This window comes from Heterocephalus glaber, unplaced genomic scaffold, assembly GCF_053883595.1.
Source record: "Heterocephalus glaber isolate CG9 unplaced genomic scaffold, H.glaber_assembly_v1.0 deba00001452, whole genome shotgun sequence".
In the NCBI taxonomy this organism is placed as follows: domain Eukaryota; kingdom Metazoa; phylum Chordata; class Mammalia; order Rodentia; family Bathyergidae; genus Heterocephalus; species Heterocephalus glaber.
This window is the reverse complement of record NW_028258302.1, coordinates 8,020,166-8,044,189: the sequence shown is the minus strand read 5'-3', so window position 1 is coordinate 8,044,189 and position 24,024 is coordinate 8,020,166. Positions and strand designations below refer to the sequence as shown.

General features: G+C 40.4%; 1 protein-coding gene across 4 annotated transcripts in view; it reads right to left on the bottom strand.

Annotated features, from left to right (window-relative positions):
• Nucleotides 1–24,024, bottom strand: part of Kiaa0319l (KIAA0319 like) — a 111,332-nt gene that overhangs the window by 16,623 nt on the left and 70,685 nt on the right. For 3 of the 4 annotated variants that reach the window (XM_004850922.4, XM_004850924.3, XM_004850923.4), the window contains exons 4-13: nucleotides 20,243–20,489; nucleotides 17,642–17,743; nucleotides 14,006–14,103; nucleotides 10,890–10,977; nucleotides 9,412–9,504; nucleotides 7,647–7,779; nucleotides 4,333–4,561; nucleotides 2,964–3,087; nucleotides 2,022–2,154; nucleotides 29–177 (exon numbers count right to left, since the gene is read on the bottom strand). In XM_004850922.4, the coding sequence (XP_004850979.2) occupies nucleotides 29–177; nucleotides 2,022–2,154; nucleotides 2,964–3,087; nucleotides 4,333–4,561; nucleotides 7,647–7,779; nucleotides 9,412–9,504; nucleotides 10,890–10,977; nucleotides 14,006–14,103; nucleotides 17,642–17,743; nucleotides 20,243–20,489 (1,396 nt within the window). The remainder of the gene's footprint in view (nucleotides 1–28; nucleotides 178–2,021; nucleotides 2,155–2,963; nucleotides 3,088–4,332; nucleotides 4,562–7,646; nucleotides 7,780–9,411; nucleotides 9,505–10,889; nucleotides 10,978–14,005; nucleotides 14,104–17,641; nucleotides 17,744–20,242; nucleotides 20,490–24,024) is intronic. The other variant, XM_013074339.3, reaches the window with a different exon arrangement.

Genomic DNA, 24,024 nt, shown 5'->3' with positions numbered 1-24,024 from the left:
GCTGTACAAACCCAAAGAGGGGTGGTACCTTCTTTGACAATAACATTCACAGAGCTCTGGCTCTGCAGATTCCTCTCATCTTTGACGGTCAAGGTGAACACGTAGGTCCCAACTTGCAGCCCAGTCACAGTGGCAACACTGCTATTAGCATTCTCCAGTTGCACCCCATCAGGTCCCCTGGACAAAGAGAGGGTGGAGTTGTACCTGTCTGCTGCTCTCCTGTCTCTAACATAGCAGCAGGGGACAATTATTACCTCAGCTAAGACATGAACAATTGTTTCCCAGATCTTGATAGGACATGTTTAAAAATATTCCATTTGGATAAAGTGCCACTTGGCCCCAAAATATAGACTACCTGCTGATCAGAAAATTCCCACTCACCAGCTTTCAAACACTCCTAGGCTTATTCTTTATATGAGCTTCTAGAACATTCAAACTCTTGTTCCACTTTGTGAAAGGAATAAAGTTCTCTGAGCAGGTCTGTGATCAAAAGAGTGACTTCAGGGTGATGTTTCTGAAAAGCTTTTCTGGCCCACTAGTTGGTTTGGCTCTTGCCAGCAAAGATGCAAAATGCATTTCTTAATCACGTGCCCAAATCCCTCCTGATGAAAAGTCAAAGCAAGGAAATGGGGCAAGGTAGCAGAGGGGCTCTTATCACAAAGCCATCATCTCTGCAGCTCTCCCAGCAAAGCTCCCCCTGGCTGCTACACAGGACCACTACTGCAGAATAGGACACTGCATGGGGCCTCCTCCCTGTACCCAGTGAGCTGCCTGCAGCGGGAAGGCGGCTGCCTGCTGACATCCAGGCCCAGGGCTATGCCTGGCCAGGGAGCCCCGCTCACCCACACTGCCTTCCAACCAAGGACAAGCAGAGATACCTGCAGGCCCCAGAGTCTGCTCTGTTTTGTTCTGCTTTTTAATCTTACCATCTCTGACTATGGTATCCTCTCCTGAAACAGATTCTCATCCAAGAAGCTTTGCAGCATTATCTCTTTGCCAACACTAAGAAAACTGAGCTCAAAGGCTTATGAGGCCTGTGCTCAATAAACAGTTGTAAGGAAGACATAGGGGCCTGAGGAAGATTAGATTCTCCAGAAGACAGAAGCAAGAGCAGAGGGAAAGATTTCTAGCATCCAACTCAGCAAACACAATAGCTTCTACAGTAAAATTAAAACCCTTTCCCACCTATCTCCAATGCCCTAGTAATAAAAAACAAGTGTCTCGTGTGTGTGTGTGTGTGTGTATGTGTGTGTGTGTGTGTGTGTGTGTGTATCTGAAAACCTCAAAACCCAGTCTGTTCTATTCAATTTCCATAGGAAACTAAAAATGCTTTTAACTCTTTACTGGGATTGTTTTGCTCCCTGAAGAATCCTGCATATAATCTGAGTTCTATTTGCTATCCTTTAAATAGGAGCTGAAAGAAACTGAGAACCAGAAATGGTTTGATTAGGTAATTTCAGTTAATTAGCATTATTCTGGCTATGGCCTTTGGCCTCTAGTTATCTTAATTGGTAAATGGTGTTTTCTAGAAAACACTAACAGAGTAATACTTTCATTTTATAGATTAATTTTTAATTCCTCTTAGTAACTGCTTGCCCCACCCCCCACCAGCCTTACCCAGTTAATTCTGAGCAACAGTATTTTTCTGCTCCATTACCTCAGAGCTTACCCCTCCAATCCAATTAAACTATGCATTTTAGCAGATGGACCGTGCCTGCAAAGGTAGTATGACCTGGGGGCTGATAGTAAGCATTCCTTTTTTCTTACAAAAACTACTTATGACATCATTTTCTTAAAGCTTGGGATTGTAAGCATTTCTCTGTCAATCATCCTCCCGGATAAGCCAGTAAGAACATGTCAACTCTTAAAAGAAATTCTTGCTATTCCAAGGCCTAGCAGTGGTGGCAAACCCATGGCACGTGTGCTGCCATGGGCTATTTGTATCATTGAAAGCTCTAAAAGGTTCGCCAACAATGGCCTAGAGCCTTGCAAAGATCAGGTTCTGTGCCAACAACACTCACTGTGTCTTTTCCCAGAGATAGGAGACAATTCTCTGGTCATCTGAGCTCTTGCTGCCGTCCAGTGTAGTGCTGTCCACGGGCAGGGTCAGCTCTTTATCTGGGCCTGCATCTGCCTGGGGAGGCTTGTTGTTTTCTAGAGAGAGAGAGAGAGAGAGAGGTCAAAAGCAGCCCATCCAGGTGGAACTGGAGAGGACACAATGGAGCATCTGTTCTGGTAGCCACAGGAACTCTGCCCCTGAGCCCACAGCACTGTTGGATGTGCGGGAGAATTGGATACCAGTGGGGAGCTCACAGTGAATATCTTGAAACATACCAAACAATTCTTTTTTTCTTCTTGATACCGGGGATTGAACCCAGAGCCTTTATACTGAGCTATGTGCCCAGACCTTTTAATTTTTTAAAATTCTGAGGCAGGGTCTCCCTAAGTCACTAAGTTGCCCAGGCTGGGCTTGAACTTGTGACGCTCCTGCCTCAACTTCCCCAAGTGCTGAGATTACAGGTGTGTGCCACCACGCCCAGCTGTATATCAAACAATTCTGAAAGAAACATGAGAGAATACAGGAATGTATTACAACATGCTAAGTGTCATGCTACATGTGAAATCTAATTCTGTAGGGCTTGAATGAAGACAGGACTTTCCTGAGGAAATGGGTTTTAAGCTGGCCCTTAAAAAAACATGGTAAGATTTGAGATGGCACAGATTCCACCTCCTAGGTTGATAACTAGGCAAGGAAAGGGCACAACCTGAGGCTTGGAAGTACTCTTGATCTCTAGCTATGGAGAAAGGACAAGGGGAATCGATGAAAGAAGTTGTTCTCAGAGGCCCTGTAGCTTGGTGCCTTCTGTTTCTACTCTCATACAGCTCAGAGCCCAAGCCCTCCTATCCCCAAAGTGAAAGGGACCAGCCATTAGAAGAGCCTGAACCCCAAGAAGGGAACTTACCAGGCTGCACAATAACAGTCACTTGAGCAGTGGCCTGCTGTCCTATCGTGTCAGTCACTGTGAGTTCGTAGGTATAGTCTCCTTCTTGCATTGCAGAGAGCTGTAGGGTTGGTGTTCTCACACCCTACACATAGAAAGTCAGAGGTGGAAAAGTGGACTTGCAGAATCCCCACATCCCACAGTAATTCTTACTCTGGTAGAAATTATTATATCAGTTTTCTAAACCTCAGTTAGTATTTGGCTATTACCGCCCCGTTCAGCGTAACTAATGACTATTGAATCAGACATCATGAGACATCTTGCTAACAGGAATCTATACAGATTCTGCAACAGCAGAGAACTCTAACACAATACATGAACTGAGTCCAGGTATACTGTGAGCTTTAAGTCCTGCCTCACATCTAGAAAAAGAGAATCCTGGGTATGAGAAGGAACACTATAAGTAATTTAGGGCAAATTTCCAATGCAGGAACTTCCTGTAGAATATTAGGTAAAAACTGGTGGCCTGTGGGCTGAATTCAGCCTGCAGACACTTTGTTTGGCCTGTAGTATCTAAAAATTTGGAAATTTTACACAAAGTTCCCAATTTCTGACTGCTTTTGAAAAGCTGGACTAATAGGCCACAGTGGGACCACACTTCCAGGTAGCAGTATCCACTGGAACCAAAAGAGCAGAGGACCCCTGCACTCGGGCTTCAGCTCCCTGGCTCACCACCAACCCCATCTAGTTTTTTTTTATTTACTTAAAAAAAAGAAATGTGACCTGCCTTATGACACATCAAGTCTCCTGTTAAATATCTCCAGAGAGATGATATCCTCTAGTTAGACCGTTTACTCTGACTGCTGACAGAGCCCACTGATTAGTACCCTAGTAGCTTGTAAGTAATTTGACTCTCTACAGTCACCAAGAACAACTGTGTTTCTCATCCAACCTTTTCTTCTAATGCTAAAGGTTTAAGATAAAGATTATTGCTTGAGCCAGGCATGGTGGCACAGAAGTGTAATCCCAGCTACTTGGAAGGCTGAGGCAGGAGGATTGCAAGTTCAAGCCCAGTCTGGGCAACTTAGTGAGACTCTGTCTCAAAGTAAGAAAAAAAGAAAAAAAAAATGGGGGTGAGGTGGAGATGTAGCTCAGTAGTAGAATGTCCCCTGGTCTCCTGTACTGGGGAAAATGATGGTTGCTAACCCATTAATCAAAGGCTCCAGGCCCCTAAAACTTTCTGGATTTGTTTTTGGATTTTTAAAAAATCTAAATGCACAAATCTGACTTTAGTAATTAAAATGGAACAGAAATAAACCCTGGATGGGTGACCCAATCCAGCAGCAATATGTCCCCCAAGCAAAAGAAGCCAGGAAACACTCCCTCCTACCTGCATCTCCACCACTTTTCCTTTGCTGTTTGGGCTAAGAGACCACTCATAGCTGGTGATACCATGGTCATCAGTGCTCTGGTTTCCAAATAGGGTGATGGAGTTTTGAGGCAGGGTGATCACTTGGTTGGGGCCTGCATTGGCCACAGGGGGGTAGTCCACAGCTTTGTTCACAGTCAGGTTTGCAGTGGTGGAGTTGGTAGCTCCATCAGAGTCTACCACAGTCAAGCTATCAAGGTAGAAAGAGCAGAGCAATGAACAGATGGGTTTAAGGGAAGAGGAATAAAACTAGAGGACTGAAAATCAAGACTAGAGAAATACCAGGTTAACAGGATCACCTACTCTTACCCAGTCTCCTTAGGAAGCAGAGAGTAATAACAGAAGATAACACTGATTGAAGGTTTACTATGTGCCAGGCACTGTTCCAAGTGCTTTGTACCTCACTGAATCCACAGAAAAGTTATGTACAGTAGTATCTTCATCTTACTCCTTACAATATGAGGAAACTAAGGCAAAGAGGCAGAGTAACTTGCCAAGGTCACAGAGCTTAACAGTAGCGGACTCAGAATCTGAATGCAGGCAATACACCCCCAGCACCAGCTTGCTCTGCAGCCTATGCTCACCTGTATGCTGAGACCTTACAAGCACTGTCTGATACACCTTTCACAACAGCCACAGAGAGTATATACACAGTCACTCTGCAGGGGCCTTTCTAAGTCATCTGCCCAGCATGACACTGTGAGCCAAGATGCAAGCCCAATCTCAAGAAGAGAATCCCTGGCCCCTGGTTCCATGGAGTTCCAAGGTACCACGCTACATAGAACACACTGTCTGTAGCAGGTGGCCCCCATGGAGCGTTTAAGCTGTCTGCATATCACAAGGATGGGTAACCTGTGCACCCAGCCCCTGGGACGGACCAGGAGTGCTGGCTCCAGTAAGGCAGGAGCTTGAGATAGAAATGAATTCTCCTATGCAACAGGCCCACAGTTTGTGCCAGTGAAAAACAGGATTTAAAAGAGAAAAAAATGTTCTTTTATAAGAACAGGCTTTTACCTAAATGATGCCTTCCAGCTGAACAGCCTAAAGCTTCTCATGCCACCTCAGAATGTGAACATAAGCAAGCAAGGAGGTTTGGGATGATTCCATTTCGCCAACAGGAAAGGCATAGAAAAGACATGTAATTTGTTTAAATTTCACCACCAGCCTCAGAGAGAGCCAGACATCTGTGGGGTTTTATCTACAACCTTCCCTTTCACCTGTGGTCTGAAGGGGATATTACTATGGCCTTTAGGGAAAAAGCACAAAACCCTGGGACATGCATACATGTACAAATCCGAAAGTATTGGAAAAGGAAAATCACAGGTGTTTTGCCTCTTTCCCAATTTCTCTGTTGTTTCCCCAGGTGTGTTGCTGTCATCATCGTTGTTAACATACCCCATTTGTCTCATGTGCCAGTACAGAAGCGAGTTAATAGACAGAAAAATGACAGCTGTCCATTGCACTTTCATCCTAAAGAGTTCTGAAACCAACGAGCAGCTAACTGCAGGGCCAGGAAAAGACCACTGCCATATAAAAGCAGGAGAAAGGAGATAGCAAGTGAACTACAGTCAGATTAGACTTTACAGCAAATTCAGTCCAATCCAATCATGTCACAGATTAAAATTTTTTAAAAAGCAGGACTAGAAAAAAAGAATTGATCTAGTACAGTATTCCATCCACCCAACAAATTGTAGGCTTACATTGTGTGTGTGTGTGGGGGTGTTGTTTTGTTTTGTTTTTGTTTGCTTGTTTTGAGACTGGGCCTCACTATGTAGTTCAGGCCGACAGTGATCCTCCTGCCTCTGAGTACTGGGATTACAGGCATGAGCGACTATGCCCAACTCATTACATTTAAAAGCTCAAACTCTGAAGTCAGACTGTTTCATGACAATATTTAACCTCTTAGTGCCCAAATTTCCTAATCTGTAAAATAAGAGTAACCACAGAAGGATTATATGAGATGCCATAAGCAAAGAGCTCAGAATAGAACTTAGCATATAATAAATGTTCAAGAAATATCAGCTATTATTCTTACGATTTTTTAAAAAAGGATCAACTCAGCCTAGGCTAAATTCCGTAAGTAGAAAATTTCCCATATTAGATGTCTACGGAAAAAAATCAACTCAAATTTTCATTTTAAACCAATGAGAAGTCTCCAATCTTATTGGATGGGAAGTTATTTCCACTCACTTGAAGCCTTGAGTTGGGGAGAGAGAATGCTGCTACGTCACAACTTGCATACTGATGTATATGGAAAGGTTTGTGCTAAAACACTCATCTCTGTGTCCCCAGCAGCGTCTAAAGCTTGATAAATCTCAGGACCACAGGAAGACAGACACCCATGAATAAGTGCCACACTATAGGAGGTGTCAGTGAGGCATGGAGCACAACAGGGTAAGAGGAAGCCATAGTCTCTCCTCCTAGAGGGGTCTTGTAGGGTTTCATGGAAAACTGAACAAGTCTTTAAGGATGGCAGAATTTCAACAGATTGATAAGGGCATTCAAAGAAGCATAAACAAAATTTATGTGGATCAAGTGAAGGAGTGAAGTAGAATGAACCCTGGCTTGAGGGTTAGGAAATATGCTTTAACTTCTGTGGTATCTCAGAGAAGTCATTAAATACAAGCAGCTTCATTTTTCTAGCTATAGAATGAGGACAGTATTGTCTCTATATAGTAATGTATAAGAGCTTTGTAACATGAAAGGAATTGTGTAAATACCAGGATTACACTAGAGTCAGCCTTAAAGCTTTATGAAGCACGTTCTAAAATGTCAATACTAGTTTCCCAGAGCACTTTCTTTAATCAAATTCTCTAAAAACTCCCATTAAAGAAAGATCCTACAAATCATATTGAAATAAACCACTATTCAAAAGTACAGATTTCTGAAGCATGCTAAGAGAAAAGAAACATTTCCCAAAGGGAAGAAACAATATGGGAGAAAATTTCGTCTAGATTTTACCTGAGAAAATGCAAAGAAGATGGGTCCTTTCACTTAATGCAGAGATCCTAGAAGACGTTTGGAGATCTACCAGGGAAAGCTTTGAGAAGTACAAACTGTGGCAGGTCCTGCTCTACTAGGCAAGGACTGTGTCCTAAAAAGCTACCACTGTAGTGATCACAAGAACCATGTGACTTGGGGATCCAGTGGAACAAAGGGTGCATGATTAAGCAACTCCACAATGAACTGATATTTGTCAGAGTCCCTCCTGCAAGCATGTAAAACCTATGGCAGGGCGCACAATGTGGTCAACTTGAAGCTGAATTCAAATTTACCTGAAGGTGTAGTTCCCAGGGACGAGCTTGCTTAGTTTTAATATGGCTGTATCTTCAGAAATCTTCTCTTCTCTCAGAGGCCCCTTAAGTTCCTCCCAGTGGTACTGGACGATTTTATCATCATCAGTGCTTTCTGAACCACAAAGAACATCAGCTACAACATGAGAATCCTGGGTCCCAGCACTTATCCAATTTATTTCACAAACCAAAGCAACTATCCAGAGAGTCAAAGCCAGGAAAACTTCAGGAAATTACAAGACTCTCCCTAGAATGTTTCTTCCCTAGAAATACTGAGACATTCTGCCTATCTGTGAATATTTCACTGTGTAGTTTTCCAAGGACTCCACCATATGAAACCTCTTATTAAAATGCTACTATATGAAAAAAAAGAAAATCAATAATTGTAAACACATGAAAACATACCCAACTTCACAAAAAGAAATACAAATTAAAATTATACTTGCAATACCATTTTCAAACCTATCAGATAAAAAACAAGTATATAATGAAATTATACACCCATATAATGGAATGCTTTATAATCATTACAAGGATGAATTTCATGTATTAATTCAGAAAAATTATCTAACATAGAAAAAATATACTGCATACAAATCCATATAATATATTGTCATTTGTATAAACAAGGGGGGCGAATACTATATATGTGTTTTCTCCATATGCATGACCTATCTTTGGAAGGACATATAGAATAATGATACCATTGGCTGTCTGGAATAAAACCGGACAGTTGAAAGTCAGGGATGGTATGATTCTTTTCACTGGACATCTTTATATATTATTTAACACTGACCTATTCAAAACTATAAAACAACACAGTTCCATGGGAACTCTTTCTACCATTTTCTCTGACAGGTGCTTCTTCCTGTTCTCTCTTCTATGCTGGCCTGCTGTTCTCCTATTCTTCTTACCAGAACCCTCAACAGAAATGCCAACCTTGCTATAGAGTCCTCTGCCAAGGCAGTGACTGCCTCTGACAAAAACGTCTGTCAGTACCAATACAGTCAAAATAATGGGGCCTCAAGAGAGCTCAAAAACAAAACAAAACAAATTCTGGTGAGAGGACAAGCACACACACAGCCAGGATCAAGAACAAAGACTCAGAAATCCTCTCCCACCGCTCCTCAAGTGACACTACCCTGAAGAGGAAAATGTTAGAGAGCCAGGCAGGGTGTGGAGTGCCAGCACACCACCGAGTTTCTCCAGCAGGTGGCCGACAACAATCTTGTGAGGTGGTCAGGCCTGGGTGAGAGCTGCTAGGCCAGGCCTCTTAGCTGTTTATCTTCTCATGATAGCAAGGAACTTGGTTACTACAACCAAGAAAAGAAACTATCCAAGCAAATCTGAAAATTAGCCAGTTTCAACTAACATAATTCTATATGTAGTTTTTTTTGTTTTTTGGTACTGGGGATCAAACTCTGGACCTTGCACTTGCGAGGCAGGCGGCAGAACCACTGAGCTAAATCCCCAGCCCCCTATAATTCTAACTATATGCATAATCTCACCTTCTTACCATTTTAGAGCAGAAGTATTGCTTCAAACAAACTATATGGGATTTTTAATTAGGGCCTGTCTGGCTGGTTACTTCCTAATCAGATGCTTCAGAGTGCCAAGCTTCCCATAACATAATCAAGAAGACTGGTCTAAGTAGAATGCAGACATCGCTGGCCCTAAATCTTCTGCCAGAGTTTCTGAGAATACACAGTAAATGTTCTCTGTAACATTGAACTTAGACAATACTCACGGCTGCCATCAATGACTGTAGAAGTAGTTGGCAGAGAGATCTCTTGGAACTGAGGTGAAACAATGGCAACAGGAGGCTGATTCTTACGGGGCTCTAGAAGACAGCAACCCGGAAGGATTTGGAGAGAAGCTTTACGAGTTATAGGAGGGGCAGGCTACATCTGAGTAGACTGCAAATCACTTTCTATTACATAACTGATATTTGAAGCCTTGCCAGATAGGAAAGTCACAAGACAAGACACCTGGGAATGCACAGGCCTCTTCAAATCCTCACCATTCTTAAGACCACATCCCATGTATCCTTTTAATGCTCATGTGTATCTACCTCATGAAAAATTCTATAGGAGCCAGTAACTGCATTCAGGCCAGCCTGCCTAGAGATGGATAACAAACAAGCTTTGTGCAATAAAAACCTTGGCAAGCAAACCATCCCTGGGCACAGGCTGTGCTGAAAAGATAATGAGTGATTGTTCAACCATCCCTGAGTTGACTGTGTGTGAGGTGACTATGGCTGAGGGAAGGGAAGCTCACAAACTGCTCTAGTTCACCCAAATGACTGTGAGCTACAACTCTAGTGGCCTTTCTTTTAGAAATGACCAAATAAACCTGAGGCTGATTTTCTTGGTCCAATGGAACCCAGGGCTTCACTCATGCTGGGCAAGTGCTCTACCTCTGAGATACATCCCCAGCCCACTGGTCATGTTTGTTTGTTTTTTGTGTTTTTTGGTACTGGGGATCGAACTCGGGACCTTGTGCTTTTGAGGCAGGCGGAAGAACCACTGAGCTAAATCCCCAGCCCACCACTGGTCATGTTTTTAAGGTGAGAAGATTATCTTGGCTACAAAGCTAAAGGAATGAAAAGAAAATCTACTACTAACAAAGAAAGAAAACAGTGCTACTCTGAGGTAGTACATGTGCCACTCTCCAATTTCTTCCAAATTTCTCTGAAAATGTAAAACAAGACACTTTGCTATTACATTATGATCTACCATTTAAAAAGAACAACAGGATGGATTTAGTTTCCAGGTTGGAGATTAGTAGAGTTTAAGTGAAGAATTCTGTGTACAAAGACCACATCTTTGGAAAGAGATCAGAGAGCTGGGCACTTGGCTAGTTCTCTTTCTCTATCCCTCTCTTGGACTCTTGGCTTTCTTGTGTCTCTTAACTACAACACATGTCCTTTCTCAGCACAGCCCACTTGGAAAAATTCTATCAGAGGGTAAATAGGCTATGCTCTGACCATGCTATACAATGGACTTGTGGCTGATGCTTCCCTGTCCAGCCCAGTGGTTCAACTAGAATACTTGGAACAAATATGTACTTTGTTGCTATAACCTTTTATTATACTGAACCATGAATTGCCCAATAAATATATCACAAAAAAGAGAAGGGCAACTAAAAACCTCAAAGTCAGATCTCTGTCTCCGCAGGAGTCTTGCAAAGGGAGAAATGGAACACAGCAGGACTGGAAACACATACCTGGCTTTACTGTCACATTCACGTGGCCTTCCCCATGGGCATTTTGTCCATCTACAATCACTTTGAACTCATACAGGCCTGGAGTCAGCTGCAGAGGTGAGACAAGATCTTTTAGACAACCACAAAGAGCAGCAACTGTATTTATGAAAACATATATCTGAGGTTTTCATGTTCAATCTTGTACTCTTTTCTTGCCCTAATTTCAAAACAGAAAATATAAACTAGCTAAAGAGATTAAAGAATGAGTTAAACTAAAAAGACATACAGCTTTTAATGTGAATCTTATTACTAGCTGCCTCTGGAACAACAGAAGGGATTTTAGTCTCTCTGTACTCCCATTTTCTTCTGAAAAGAACATTAAGGGCCCAACCATCCTACTTCACAGTTATGAAATTAAAATAATCATCTCTTCAAAGAAAAACATCTTGTAAAATACCAAATAGTTTCCAAATATCTGAATATTTTTCCCTCCTGATGATTTCTACTATGTATAAATATAATATAAAAGGGAAAAAAACCTCTAAAATCACCCACAATTTCACTCCTCCAACATATCAACTCATATTTTTGTTTTCTTCCAGGTCTTGACTACATACAAAAAATAGTTTTATATAGTTCATTCATTGAACAAACCTGTACTGAAAACCAATCATGTAGCAGTCACTGCCCTGCACTTGGAGTTTGGAGGTAACCCTACCATTGAGGAGCTAAATGCAAGATAACAAACTTTTTATTGTTATTTCTTCTATTCATTTAGCACAAGCCCTTTTCCCATTATGATAAAAATCTTTTCAATATTATCTTAATGACTACAGAATATTATGTGAATAAAGGTGTAATAATTAAGCTTTCCATGTTTTTGGTTACTTGGGTTGTTTCCAAATTTTTACCTTTATGATTAATGCTATAATGAACATCTTTGAGGAAAATGCATTCTTTCTTTTCTTTTCTTTCTTTCTCCTCTTCTCTTTTCTTCTTTCTTTCTTTCGATTATCTTCTTTGGTTAAATACTGACTGACTACATGTAGCAGTTTTAACCACTTTCTCCTTGTCATGCTTGTCTTCCCGGGCTTTCCTTTTTATACCCATACCTCATTTCCTTCCATTTCCTTTCACCCCTTACATAACAACATGCCCTGAGATTCCAACCTCAGCCTGCTTATTTCTTCACTCCATACACTTTCCTTAATTGATCTTATCTATGACTATGGCTTCAATTATTATCTGAGGCTGATATCCAAATTTCTCTCTCTATCCTACACTTATCTCTTGCCCCTTTTCCCAGCTCCTAATGGAACCAACTTCACCCACATGTCTCACTGGTACCTCAAATTTACTCTGCCCCAATCCCTCAAACTCACTGCTCTTTCTATGCTCCTCCTTTCAGTGTATATTCACCTAGATGTCTAAGTCAAAAAACTAGAATTCTCTAAACTTCTCTTCCCAGCCCACTCCAACCCAATTTTTTTTTTTTTTTTTTTTTGGTACCGGAGATCGAATTAAGGTCCTTGCACTTGTGGAGCGACAGCAGAACCACTGAGCTAAATCCCCAGCCCCTCAACCCAATTTTTTGACCATCACAGTTTATCAAGTTGACCTCCATACTATTTCTCAAACCCACTCACTCATCTTCATCCACACTGCTATCATCTTATTTCTTGACCACTTATCATAGCAGTTATTAAAGCATGGGCTTAGAGGTGGAAAGGTGTAGGGTTTTTTTAAGTGCTGGGGATTGAACACATGCTAGGCAAGTGCTCTACCACGGAGCTAGATCCCCAGCCCTTTTTATTATTGAGATAGGATCTCACTAAGTTGCCCAAACTGTCCTTAAACTGTGATCCTCCTGTCTCAGCCTCCCGAGTAGATGGGATTACATGCCACCATGCCAGGCTCAAACCTACTAATTAATAGTACTATGAACTTTGACCAAACTACTTCCTTTTTTTATTTTTAGTTTTTTCACTTGTAAACAGATATAAATACCTATATCTTGAGAATGTTATGAAAATTTAAAAAACAATTGAGTAAAATGGAGTAAAAATTGAGTACATGGTATAAACTCAACAGGTAGTTTTAATTTAATTTTGTTGATTTAACTTTTTTACTTTATTTAGTATCATTTCCACCTAAATTTTTCTATAGATTAACTCATTGATCTTCCAATTTTGAGTTTTACCTCTTCCAATCTGTGTACAAGGTATGCTTTCTAAACTAAAAATCTGAATGCTTTCCCCTGCTTAAAGCCTTTCAAAGTTTTCTATTTCCTCTGCATAAGATTCCAAATCCTTAACGTGGCATGCAAGAGTCTTTCATCTGGCCCCTGCATCTCTCCAACTCACGTATGCCCCTGCTCTTGTCCAACCTGAGGTCTAGGCAGGCTGAACCACACATATCATTTCTTTTCCCCAAAATTTCTCTTGTGTTTTTTGGCCTGGTGGACATGTTGTTTCTTCTGCTCGGGGTTATTCTCCCTCCACCCTGTACCCAGGAAGTCACCTTTCATGACCCAAGCAGGCAAACTCTAAGAAATCCACTCTAACTCCCCAAACCTCCAATGACCCCATGCACTGACCTAGTATACCAAGTGCTATAATTGCCTGCTTCCGGTCAGTGTCACCTAGACACTATTGTTCTTGGATATTAACATGATTAGCTCACTAGTTAATTCCAAATGGCAGCCTCCTAACTAGTATACAATGAATAGCAGTTGAATGAATAAATCAATGAGATTGCCAGGCCAAAGAATATGAACATTTTTATGGCTCTTAATAATTACACTGAATCCCAAAGGGACTGAGCCAACATACACAGTCATGTGGCTACAAATAATCTAGTCTATCTCCCAAATTCTAAAATCCTTATGCTACCCTTCAAATCTGTTTAGTGTGTATTTTCGGCTATCACTACCATGCTGGTACATACAGTCTTCTCACCATAAATGAAAATTTGAGAATCATACACTAACAAACACTGGATGTCAGCCAGTCAGATTTTTGGAGGAGTCACTTCTGGAAAATCGTTCCCAACTTAAGTGTGGACAGAAAATTCTATACTATCCATTTTAGAAAACAGTCAACTTCCTAAGCCTGGCAGTTGAAAGGAAGCAAATTCACCTTAGATAGTTTCAGGAACTGTGAATGTTGCCCTTCCATTTCTCCACTGTAGTCTTTAGGATGAGTAATCAGTTGCCAGTTGTAGGTGTAGGTTTCTCCTATAGAAGGGCAGTTACAAAAATCATGAAAACATACACCTACACACAAAAAAGGCTGCCAATAACAAATCTTTCTAAAGCCTGCCAATAATAAATCTCTAAATCCCGACAAGGCCTTTGTTTTAAAGATTGCACCCCAAAACCTACAGAGAAACCAAACCATCTGCTGAAATAAAGGGTGAATTCTGCTGACTCGGCTAGTTAGGACTTTTTCCATTCTCTCCCAACTAACTCATTCCTGCCCCTTACCCACCCTCAGGCCAATCCTCCCTTCAAAAAACTCCAGGTTCCTCATGATGTGGCATCTCACTGAAAATATATGCCCTACCAACCTCTATAGATGAACTCATCAAGAACAAAGGCTATTTTCTTGCAAAACTTCTTTTGCAACAAAGAACAGCAATGACTTCTAAATAACATGGTTCGAAAATAGCTTTTTTACAGAGTGCTAACAATGCTCCTCTCACTGAGGTCATCACACCCTGGTGAGTTAAAAGAGCTACTTCTTCCTGCTGAGCTAAATAACACACTGCAGAAGCTGGTAGGGCATGGCCCATTTAAAACAGGCCCCACTGAAATTAATTAAGACCAAATGAAGCAGTTAATGGTCCTCATTTGCAGCTCAGATGATATCACTGTGAAGTACAAGGGCAGAATCCCTCCCTCCCCAGTAAAAGTGGTCTTAATTTTTGTTAAAGAAAATTTCTGGCTAGGAAAAGGTAGAATTTGGTGGGAAGGTTTAGTTTAAGTTACTATGTAAAAGAGAAAAAAGCACCCAAATGCTTAGCAGGTTGTGGTCATTTTTTTTTTCTTTTCATGAGTTCAAATGTTAAAGCTGTAATGCAGAACCTAATTCCAAGATATCCTTCGTCTGAAAACCAGATTTTATTTATGACCTTGGGATTCAAGATCTTCCTTCTGCCGTCAAACTAGTATTTTTCTGGCCAGTCGTTAGCCCTGGCTGCTTGCACAAATGTACACACAAAAGGCTCACCATGGGCAGCAGAGAAGCAGCAGAGGCAGCACTTGTGCTAAGAAACACTTCTCCCAGCTGTACTTGGGAAGTTTTTCCACACAGAAAACAGATTCACACCAGTTTAGGGAGCTGATGATTTTATAATATCTAAGGCTAGAATATTGAAGCTGAATCACATGAGATCACCAGAAGGATGCTGCCTTCTCACTGCTGTGGAACTCACTTCCTGTGAGCCCTGTTTCAGCCAAGCTTTTCTGAACCCATGCTTTACCTGGTCTTGTTGCAGTCAGATTCTAGGTAGTGCTGTATTTAGAGCCTCTGTTCAATAAGGAGCAGATATCACTGCAAAGTGTGATTCAAATGACAACTTTGTTTCACTTATTTGATCTGTCCAAATGTTTGTTAAATGAACTTTGCTAACATTGAGGACACAATGATAAAAATAGTAAAAAATAGTATTAAAAAAAAATATCTAAGGCTAGCAGGGCCAGGGATTTAGCTCAGTGGCACTGCACCTGTCTTGCAAGCACAAGGTCTTGAGTTCGATCCCGGGTACTGAAAAAAAAAAAGAATATATATATATATCTAAGGCTAGCAACACAGATTTTTTAAAAAAAGGATATTCCTAGGACAGAAAAGCTCAGGGGATTTCTTCTTACAAGAAGAAATCTGCCCAAGGGTAGGAACAACTGACTGAAAGTCTGTTATGCAAAATGCTGACTGTAATGCTTTTGGGCAGTAGTTCCGAAACCAGACTTTTGAACCCTACAGGGATCCTAACATGTTGCCATAGGACAGGAATGGGGTGGACAGCTTGTACAGTTGGCCCTGCCTCAGTGGCCCCAACCATGGGAAGCTTGAATGCATCCACCTTCATGCGTCTGATGAAGGCTGAAGAATGTGGGCAAAGGAGAGTTGAAAAGAATCTGCTTCTGAACTGACGTTTTTTGTAATACTGACCTGCGAGATGATAGTAACTCTGAGAAGTGTACACAAATACAGGCTAGAAAAAAATGCAGCAGAGCCCACCATATCTTTCACAAAAGAGTGAAAGTATAAGAAATCACAGCTCAAAGCAGTTCTTTTCCTCCCCACTCAGGTTAACTTACCACCCAAGGAAGGAAGAAAAGAGCTACCTAAAGGAAGCTGAAATAAGTTGATAAAGAAATCTCAATTCGAGAACAAAAATACAGAATATAGGGGGTATTTGTATTCTAGGAAAATATTTTTGTATAAATACATTATCTGGTATTAGGCCCCAAAATAAAGAATTTTGAAAACGTGTTTATAAATTGGAAGGACCAGGGTGGGGATGTAGCTCAGTGGCGCCACACCTGCCTGACAAACGCAAGGTCCTGAGTTCAATCCCTGGTAACCAAAAAAAAAAAAAAGAAAAATTGGAAGGACCTATCCTGAATAGAGAGGAACATTCTGATTGACTAATCTTTTAATGACAACAACATACACCCAACCAGATCATTTTCCAATGCTTCACTCATGTCATAAGGGATCTTAAGAGTGCCTGCTTGTATTTGTAAGTCAGACTTTTGCATATTAACATGCACTTTAAAGGTGAAAGGGTAGTCACTTTACAAAGGTTTTCTTAAGCAGTGAATTATCTACTAACTCATTTATATATTTTATAGATCTGAATTTTTGTATCACAAATTGAGCCTTGTTTTTGAGACAAGGTCTCACGGTGTAGGGTCTCACTACAGTTCAGGTACTACTGTCCTTGAACTCATTATGTAGCCCAGGCTGACCTCAAACTTGAGGTGATCATCCTGCCTCAGCCTCCCAAGTGCTGGGATTATAGGCATGTGCCACCATGTCCAGCCAAGCTTATTTTTTAAATGATACAACCATAATAGCCATCATCCTGAATAACTTCTCTCCAAGTTCTACATCTGCTATTTACTAGTTATTTGGCCAAAATGAACAGGTTAATCTATTGAGGTTTTTTGCTATCATTTTTGATTGAACCTAGGGCCTTGTGCATGCTAGCCAAATACTCTAAAACTAAGCTACATTCCCAGAATTTTTTTATTTCGAGACAAACTGTGCAGGCTGGCCCTGAAATTGTGATCCTCTCGAGTAGCTTGGATTACATGTGTGCACCACAATGCCCAGCTAAACAGGTTAATTTGAGTCTCAGTTTCTTGTTCTTAAAATATAAGACCTACAACTGATAAACATCAGCTATATGATAGTTACTGAACTAGGTGATTTCTATAATATCTCATTTGTTTCTTAAACTAATCTTGTGAAATAGGAACTGTTACTCCAATTTTACTGAGAAATAGAAACTCAAAGAAGTCATTTGCTTAAAATCACTCAACCAGTGACTGCCTGAGCTGGGATTTGAACCCAGGCTTGATATCAAGGCCCATGACCTCACACTCTATAGTATATAACATCTTGTGTTACAGACACTCGTATACTCTCATGTTAGAGCACATCCCATACCCTCAGTGGACAACTGTAAAGAGTGAGCTGCAGTCTGTGGGTATCACTGTACACTGAAATGGTATCCAAATGGAAACGGATTTTTTTTTTTTTTACCTTGCTGTGGTTCTTGGAGAACATATGCATTTAATTGAACTTCATTCTTGGGCAGGGTTATCTGGACACTTTTTCCAGCAGATACCACCAATTCTTTTACCACTGGAAACAAAGCAAATAAATATACTAGAGATAAGAAGTAAATTCAGACTGCGCCCTGTCTCTCCCTCCTTTGTGCTCAAAGTTTTTTCCCCAAATAATATGCATAATAATGCCTAATATGCATAATAATGCCTTCATTTCCTAATTATTCTTTTACTCTAGAATCCCCTGAAGATTGATTCTGCCTACACCTTGCCATTGAAAAGGATATCCCAAGGTCATCAATGAGCTGTTGCTTTGCAAATCTAAATGTGACTCAATCTCCATTCATCACCTCGGTGGCATCCACTCCTGCTGACACCTCCAACTTAAATAGCTCCTGGTTAATCGTCACACCATATACTACCTTGCCTTCTTTCCCTTTGACTTTCTCTCTACTGTATTTTAACTAGGATATTTCCCTAAGTGCTCTTTATATATTATTTTCCAGAGTCCAAATTCTATTTTAAGGACCACCTTTATTCTCATAAATAACTTTTGGGGAGAAGGGGGTTGTTGAGACAGGGTCTTGCTATGTAGTTCAGGCTGGCCTTGAACTCATCACATAGCCCAGGCTGGCCTCGAACTTGTGGCAGTCCTCCTGCCTCAGCCTCCCAAGTGCTGGGAATACAGGCATGCACCACCACACCTGACTATTTTGTTAAATATCTTTTTAATAAGATACATAAGGGGCCGGGGATTTAGCTCAGTGGTTCTGCCTCCTGCCTCGCAAGCACAAGGTCCCAAGTTCAATTCCTGGTACCAAAAAAAGATACATAAATAAGAAAAGTAAATGTCAGTCACAGAACTTGGCTTTCTTTCCATTAAAACTGCTACAACCTTTGATTTATTGTTCACAATTAGATTATTCCAAGAATTTTCTGTTTTGTTTTTTGAGACAGGGTCTCTCACTTTGTAGCTCAGGCCGGCCTTGAATTCACTTTGCACCCCAGGCTGGCCTCTAATGGTGATCCTCCTGCCTCGTTGGCCTCCATAGTGCTAGGATGACAGCCATGCACCACCACATTTTGCTTATTCCAAAAATCTTAATCTCCCTTCTACTAGCTCTCTCCACGTCAGTCTATTCTGTCTTCCTAAAACAATTATCACCTTACCACTATTACTCCTTCTAAAATACCTACCATGTTACTCTATTTAAGACCTCCAATCTCACACCACGCTTAAACAAATTGCCTAATTTGGGATTAGACAACCACCATCATTTAATCTCATCATGTCACTTTTCTTACCCAATTCTCGCTCTAGTGACATTACTTTTCCATCTTGTCCTCTACAGAAGCCATGTCTACTCTGGAGAATGGGTGTCAGTAGCTCCCCCCAGCCCCCAGGATGTAATTAAAAATATTCACAGACCAAGACCGGAATTTAGCTTAGTGGTTCCAGAGCCTGCCTCGCAAACGCAAGGTCCCACATTCGATCCCCAGTACCAAAAAAAAAAAAAATATTCACAGGCCATTGAGAACCACTGGTAATACCAATCTTATTTCTTTTCTGACAATAATTGTTCATTTGTGTGAGGCTTCAGCACTAACAGGGCTTAAAGCAAACAACAGGCTGGTTGGCTCATATTTCAAGACTGGGAAGTGAGAAGGGCTTCCTAGATAAACATGAAATTTGAGATTTATCTGCTTCTCTTTGGGAACACTGCACTTGGAGAAAAATGAAACCATCCTTTATGGAAGCTCTAGCCTCTGGATTCCCCAGGAGATGGAATAAGAGCTCTCTGAAGTGATTTTCAGAAAAAGAAAAGAATAAAAGCAAACCGTTACATTCACAGAAAGTACAATGGACCAAAAAATGGTTGGTCAATACAGTACAACTGGAACCCTTCACGATTACACTGAAAATTATAGGCATTTGGCCTGAACACAAAAATTATTTTGGTATATCAGGATTGAAACCATAAAATTTCATTTTATAGTACCACCAAAGGAGATCCTGGGAAATTAAAAATTGGCAAAAATTTGTTCTTACTGGCTTTGCTTTACCCTCTTGACTTTTTCAAGGTTAATTACTAATCGCTGATTAATCGTTTCCTCCTAAATTCTTAGAACAGCATCCATGAAGCACAGACCTATGAAAGCAACTCTCTAGGTATAAATCTCCCCATGCGTTGCTATAAGAGTGAAAATACTCTAAAAATCAGAGATACAAATAATCTGACCTACAAACAGCCTTTCAAAAACAATCCAACTCTTTCTTCCCAGTGGCTTCTGCCTGATTCCTTGAACATTATTTAACTGAATCTCATCCCTTTAAGCCACAGTGGAACCTGACTCTGGGAAAATGAGCCTCATAAAGTTCCACAGGCTGGGGACCTGCTGAAAATGAGATTTAGAGCCCCAACTCCAATGATTATTAAGGGCACCGACAGGGGTATGTTTTCTCTAACATACAGAATTCAAGCCGCGTGTCCTTCTGTTCCTCCCTCCAAAAGGGGACACTGAGCAAATGTTCTACTTTCCCATTTTATCTCCGAGGGCAGGAGCAAAGGGTCACCTGGTGCTGATGCTGAGGTGCTCTGGAAAGAGGCTCGGGGGGTAGGGGTAGCGTAACTGTAGGCAGGAGCCACTGGAAGAGGGGTAGCAGTCTGGGTTTTCCCAGGACTTTTTACTTGCTGAGTGCTGAGTGTAATGCCAGGATCCTCTGACATTTCAGATTGCATTGAAACATTCTTTGGCCAACCAGGAATCTCTGCAGTCAGGTCTGTAGTGAAGGGACTGGAACTTGTAACTCCCTTGTGGACCTAAAGAAATGCAAAAATTAATTTGAGTAGGCAAAAGTTACAGTTTCTCAGCTTATGTCTCATGAAGCAATAGCACATTAAATGATTTCTCAAAAAATGTCAAAATGCCAAAAATATTAAAGAAATTTATTTCATCAGTCAAAAACAACTAGTGTTAAATGTTGATGTAAGGGCTGGGGGTTCAGCTCAGTGGTGGTATGTCACTTGTCTAGTTAGTATGGTGCAGGCCCTGAGTTTGATGCCCAGAACTGCAAAACAAAACAAAAAAAAAGTGGATAGAAATCTGTTTTTTTCTAGAATTTCATTTAAAACAAAATAGCAATAACCATGCTATCTGTACACTTTTAGCTTCTTGTGTGAACATTTATATTAAATCATCCTATAAATACTCTTTGAGCCTCTATTGTGGAACAATATAAATGAAACAGGACTGGGGATTTAGCTCAGTGGTTCCACCGCCTACCTCGCAAGTGCAAGGTCCCAAGTTCAATCCTAGGTACCAAAAAAAACCCCAAAAAACAAAAAATAAAATATAAATGAAACTAATCATTTTGCTCACAACAAGTGAGGAAAAGAGAAGTAAAAACATAATAAACCAAAATGGTAAATATATCTATAAAAGTTATGATGAATTAAAGAAAAAAAATCTGAGGATACTCAACCCCCTCCCTTGGAGAGAAGTGGGATATGGTTAAGGATGGTATTTAAAAAAAAAGAAAGAAAAAGTCTTCCAGGACAAGAAGAGTCTTAAGCTGAGTTTTAAAGGGCAAAATGAGGGCTGGGGATTTAGCTCAGTGGTTCTGGTGCCTGCCTCACAAGCACAAGTTCCCGAGTTTGATCCCCAGTACCAAAAAAAACCCAACAAAAAACAACACCCCTAAAGGACAAAATGTTGTTTACTACACCCACAAAAAGGTTGAAGTGAGAGAATGAGGACTGGAAATTGCCATGGTGTTTGCTTAGAACTGAGAGCCATAAGCAGTGCAAGAGGCAGGGAGTAAAGGAACATGACCTAGGAGGACAGCTAAAGCCAGACAGAAGGCACTGCAGGCCACTTTACAGAACTAAGGTGGTGAGCAACTAAAGCATGGTGTGTAGGGAAGTGACAAAATCACATTTCTATTTTACAGATCCCATCATAAAGCATGTGTGTGAAGAAGAAAAGTGACAGCAGGTATACTATTTTCTCATCCAAATGAGAAATGGTGAGTTGCTAGACAAGGGTAGTGGCATGGAGTTTTAAAAATCAACATAGCCAAGTGTGGTGGCACATGCCTGTAATCCCAGCTCTTAGGAGGCTGAGGCAGGAGGATCACCATGAGTTCAAGACTAGGCTGGGCTACATAGTGAGTTCAAGGCCAGCCTAAACCACATAGAGAGACCTTGTCTCAAACCCTCCCCTCAAAATCAACATAGTGAAGGGGCCGGGGATTTAGCTCACTGGTGCCGCTGCCTGCCTCACAAGCCCAAGGCCCTAAGTTTGATCCCCGGTACTAAAAATCAACATAGTGAAAACATAATTCACATAAAACCAACTGTATACACTTCAAAAAGATAAAGCCAATCTTTTGACAAATGCATATACCCACATAACCACAATTAAGAGAGAAAACAGAGAATATTTTTTGACCCAAAAAGTTCACTCATGTTCCTTTCCATAAATTCTTACCTCTACCTCAAGGCTTAGGCATTCACTGATTTGTTTTCTGTCACAGTAAGATTAGTTTGGCTTCTTGTAAGTTTCATATAAAAGAAATCATATGCATATTTTTTAAATTTTAATACAGGGTCTCACTATGAAGTTCAGGCTGGCCTTGAACTTGTGATGATCCTCCTGCCTCACCGCTGGGTCCTCCCAGGTGCTGGGACTACAGGCATACCATACTTGGCCTATTTTTGTTTCTGGCTGGTTTCATTCAACATGCCTTTGAGATTTGTTCATGATATTGTGTGTATCCGTGGTACATTCTTTTCACTATTGAGTAATATTCCATGAAATTATAGAGATACATTAAAATGTGTTTTCCATTCATCTACCAATGGAGAGCTGTTTTCACTTCTCAACTATTATAAATAAAGATGTTATGAATATTTCTAAAAACATGTATTTCTGAAAACATGTTTAAATATTTCTTGGCTAGATACTTGGGAGAATTGCTGATTATGCATAAGTACATGTCTAACTTTCTAAGAAATTGTGAACTAGGGCCAGAGATTTAGCTCAGTGGTGCCACCACCTGCCTCGCAAGTGCAAGGACCCGAGTTCGATCCCCGGTACCAAAAAAAAAAAAAAGAACGAAATTGTGAACTATTACTCAAAGGTGACTGCACCATCTTGCATTTCTACCAGCAGCCTACATGAGTTCCAGTTGCTTCACAACTTCACACCACATAGTATATTCCTTGGTCTCTATATTTATCATTCTAGTGGTTATAAAGTGGTATCTTACTGAGATTTAATTTGCATTTGCCTGATGTCTACTGATGTTGAACATATTTCCATTTACTTTTTGATCAGTTTTTCTTTGGTGAAGTTTATTCAAATTTTTGCCCATTTTAAAAAAGGTTTATTAAGGTATGACTGACATACAATAAACTGAACATATTTAATGTATATAATTTGATAAATTTGTACACCTTTGCAACCATCACTACAATCAAGATAATGAACATGTCTACCCCTTCAAAAGATTTCCCAAGCTCCTTTGCAATCCATTCTTTTCTCCACATATTCCCCAAGGAACCAGTTTCTGCTTCTGGTCACTTCAAATTAGTTTGCATTTTCTAGAATTTCATTTAAATGGAATCACAAAGTATGTATTTTTTTAAAAATTGGCTTATTTTACTCAGCAAAATTATTGTTACTCACCCATTTTGTGTGTATCGATAATTCTTACTAATTCTGAGTAGTGTTCTGCCATATGAATATAACATAATTTGTTTATTCATTAACCTATATAGATGGACATTTGGACTGATTCTAGCTTCTGGCTATTACAAACTGAGCTTCTATAACCATTCCTTTACAAGTTTTTGTATGGACATGTCCTTTCTTTTCTCTCAGGTAAATACTTAATGAGTATTATGTCTGCTTATATGCAAGGTCCCCTTTAAAAATTTTTTTAATGCTGAATAGTTTTTGAATGTTAGTGTAAATATTATACAGTACTACCATTAATGTGGGCAGTCCAGTTATCCTACAACTTTGCCAGAATTTGGTATGGAAGTCTTTTTAATTTTAGTCATTTTAGAGGATGTAGTAGCATCTCATTGTAGTTTCATTAATATTATCTTAATCTTTAATGATGGTGAATGACTTTTCATGTGCTTATTGGACATCTGCGTAATCTTTGGTTGACTGTTCAAATATTTTGCCCACTTAAAAATGGATTATTAGTTTTCTATGTGAGTTATAAGAACTCTTCATTTATTTTACATACAGGTCCTTTGTCAGATATATAACTTACAAATATGTTTTCCATGCTAAAGATTTCTTTTTCATACTCTTAGCTCTTCCCACCCCAGTACTAGGGAT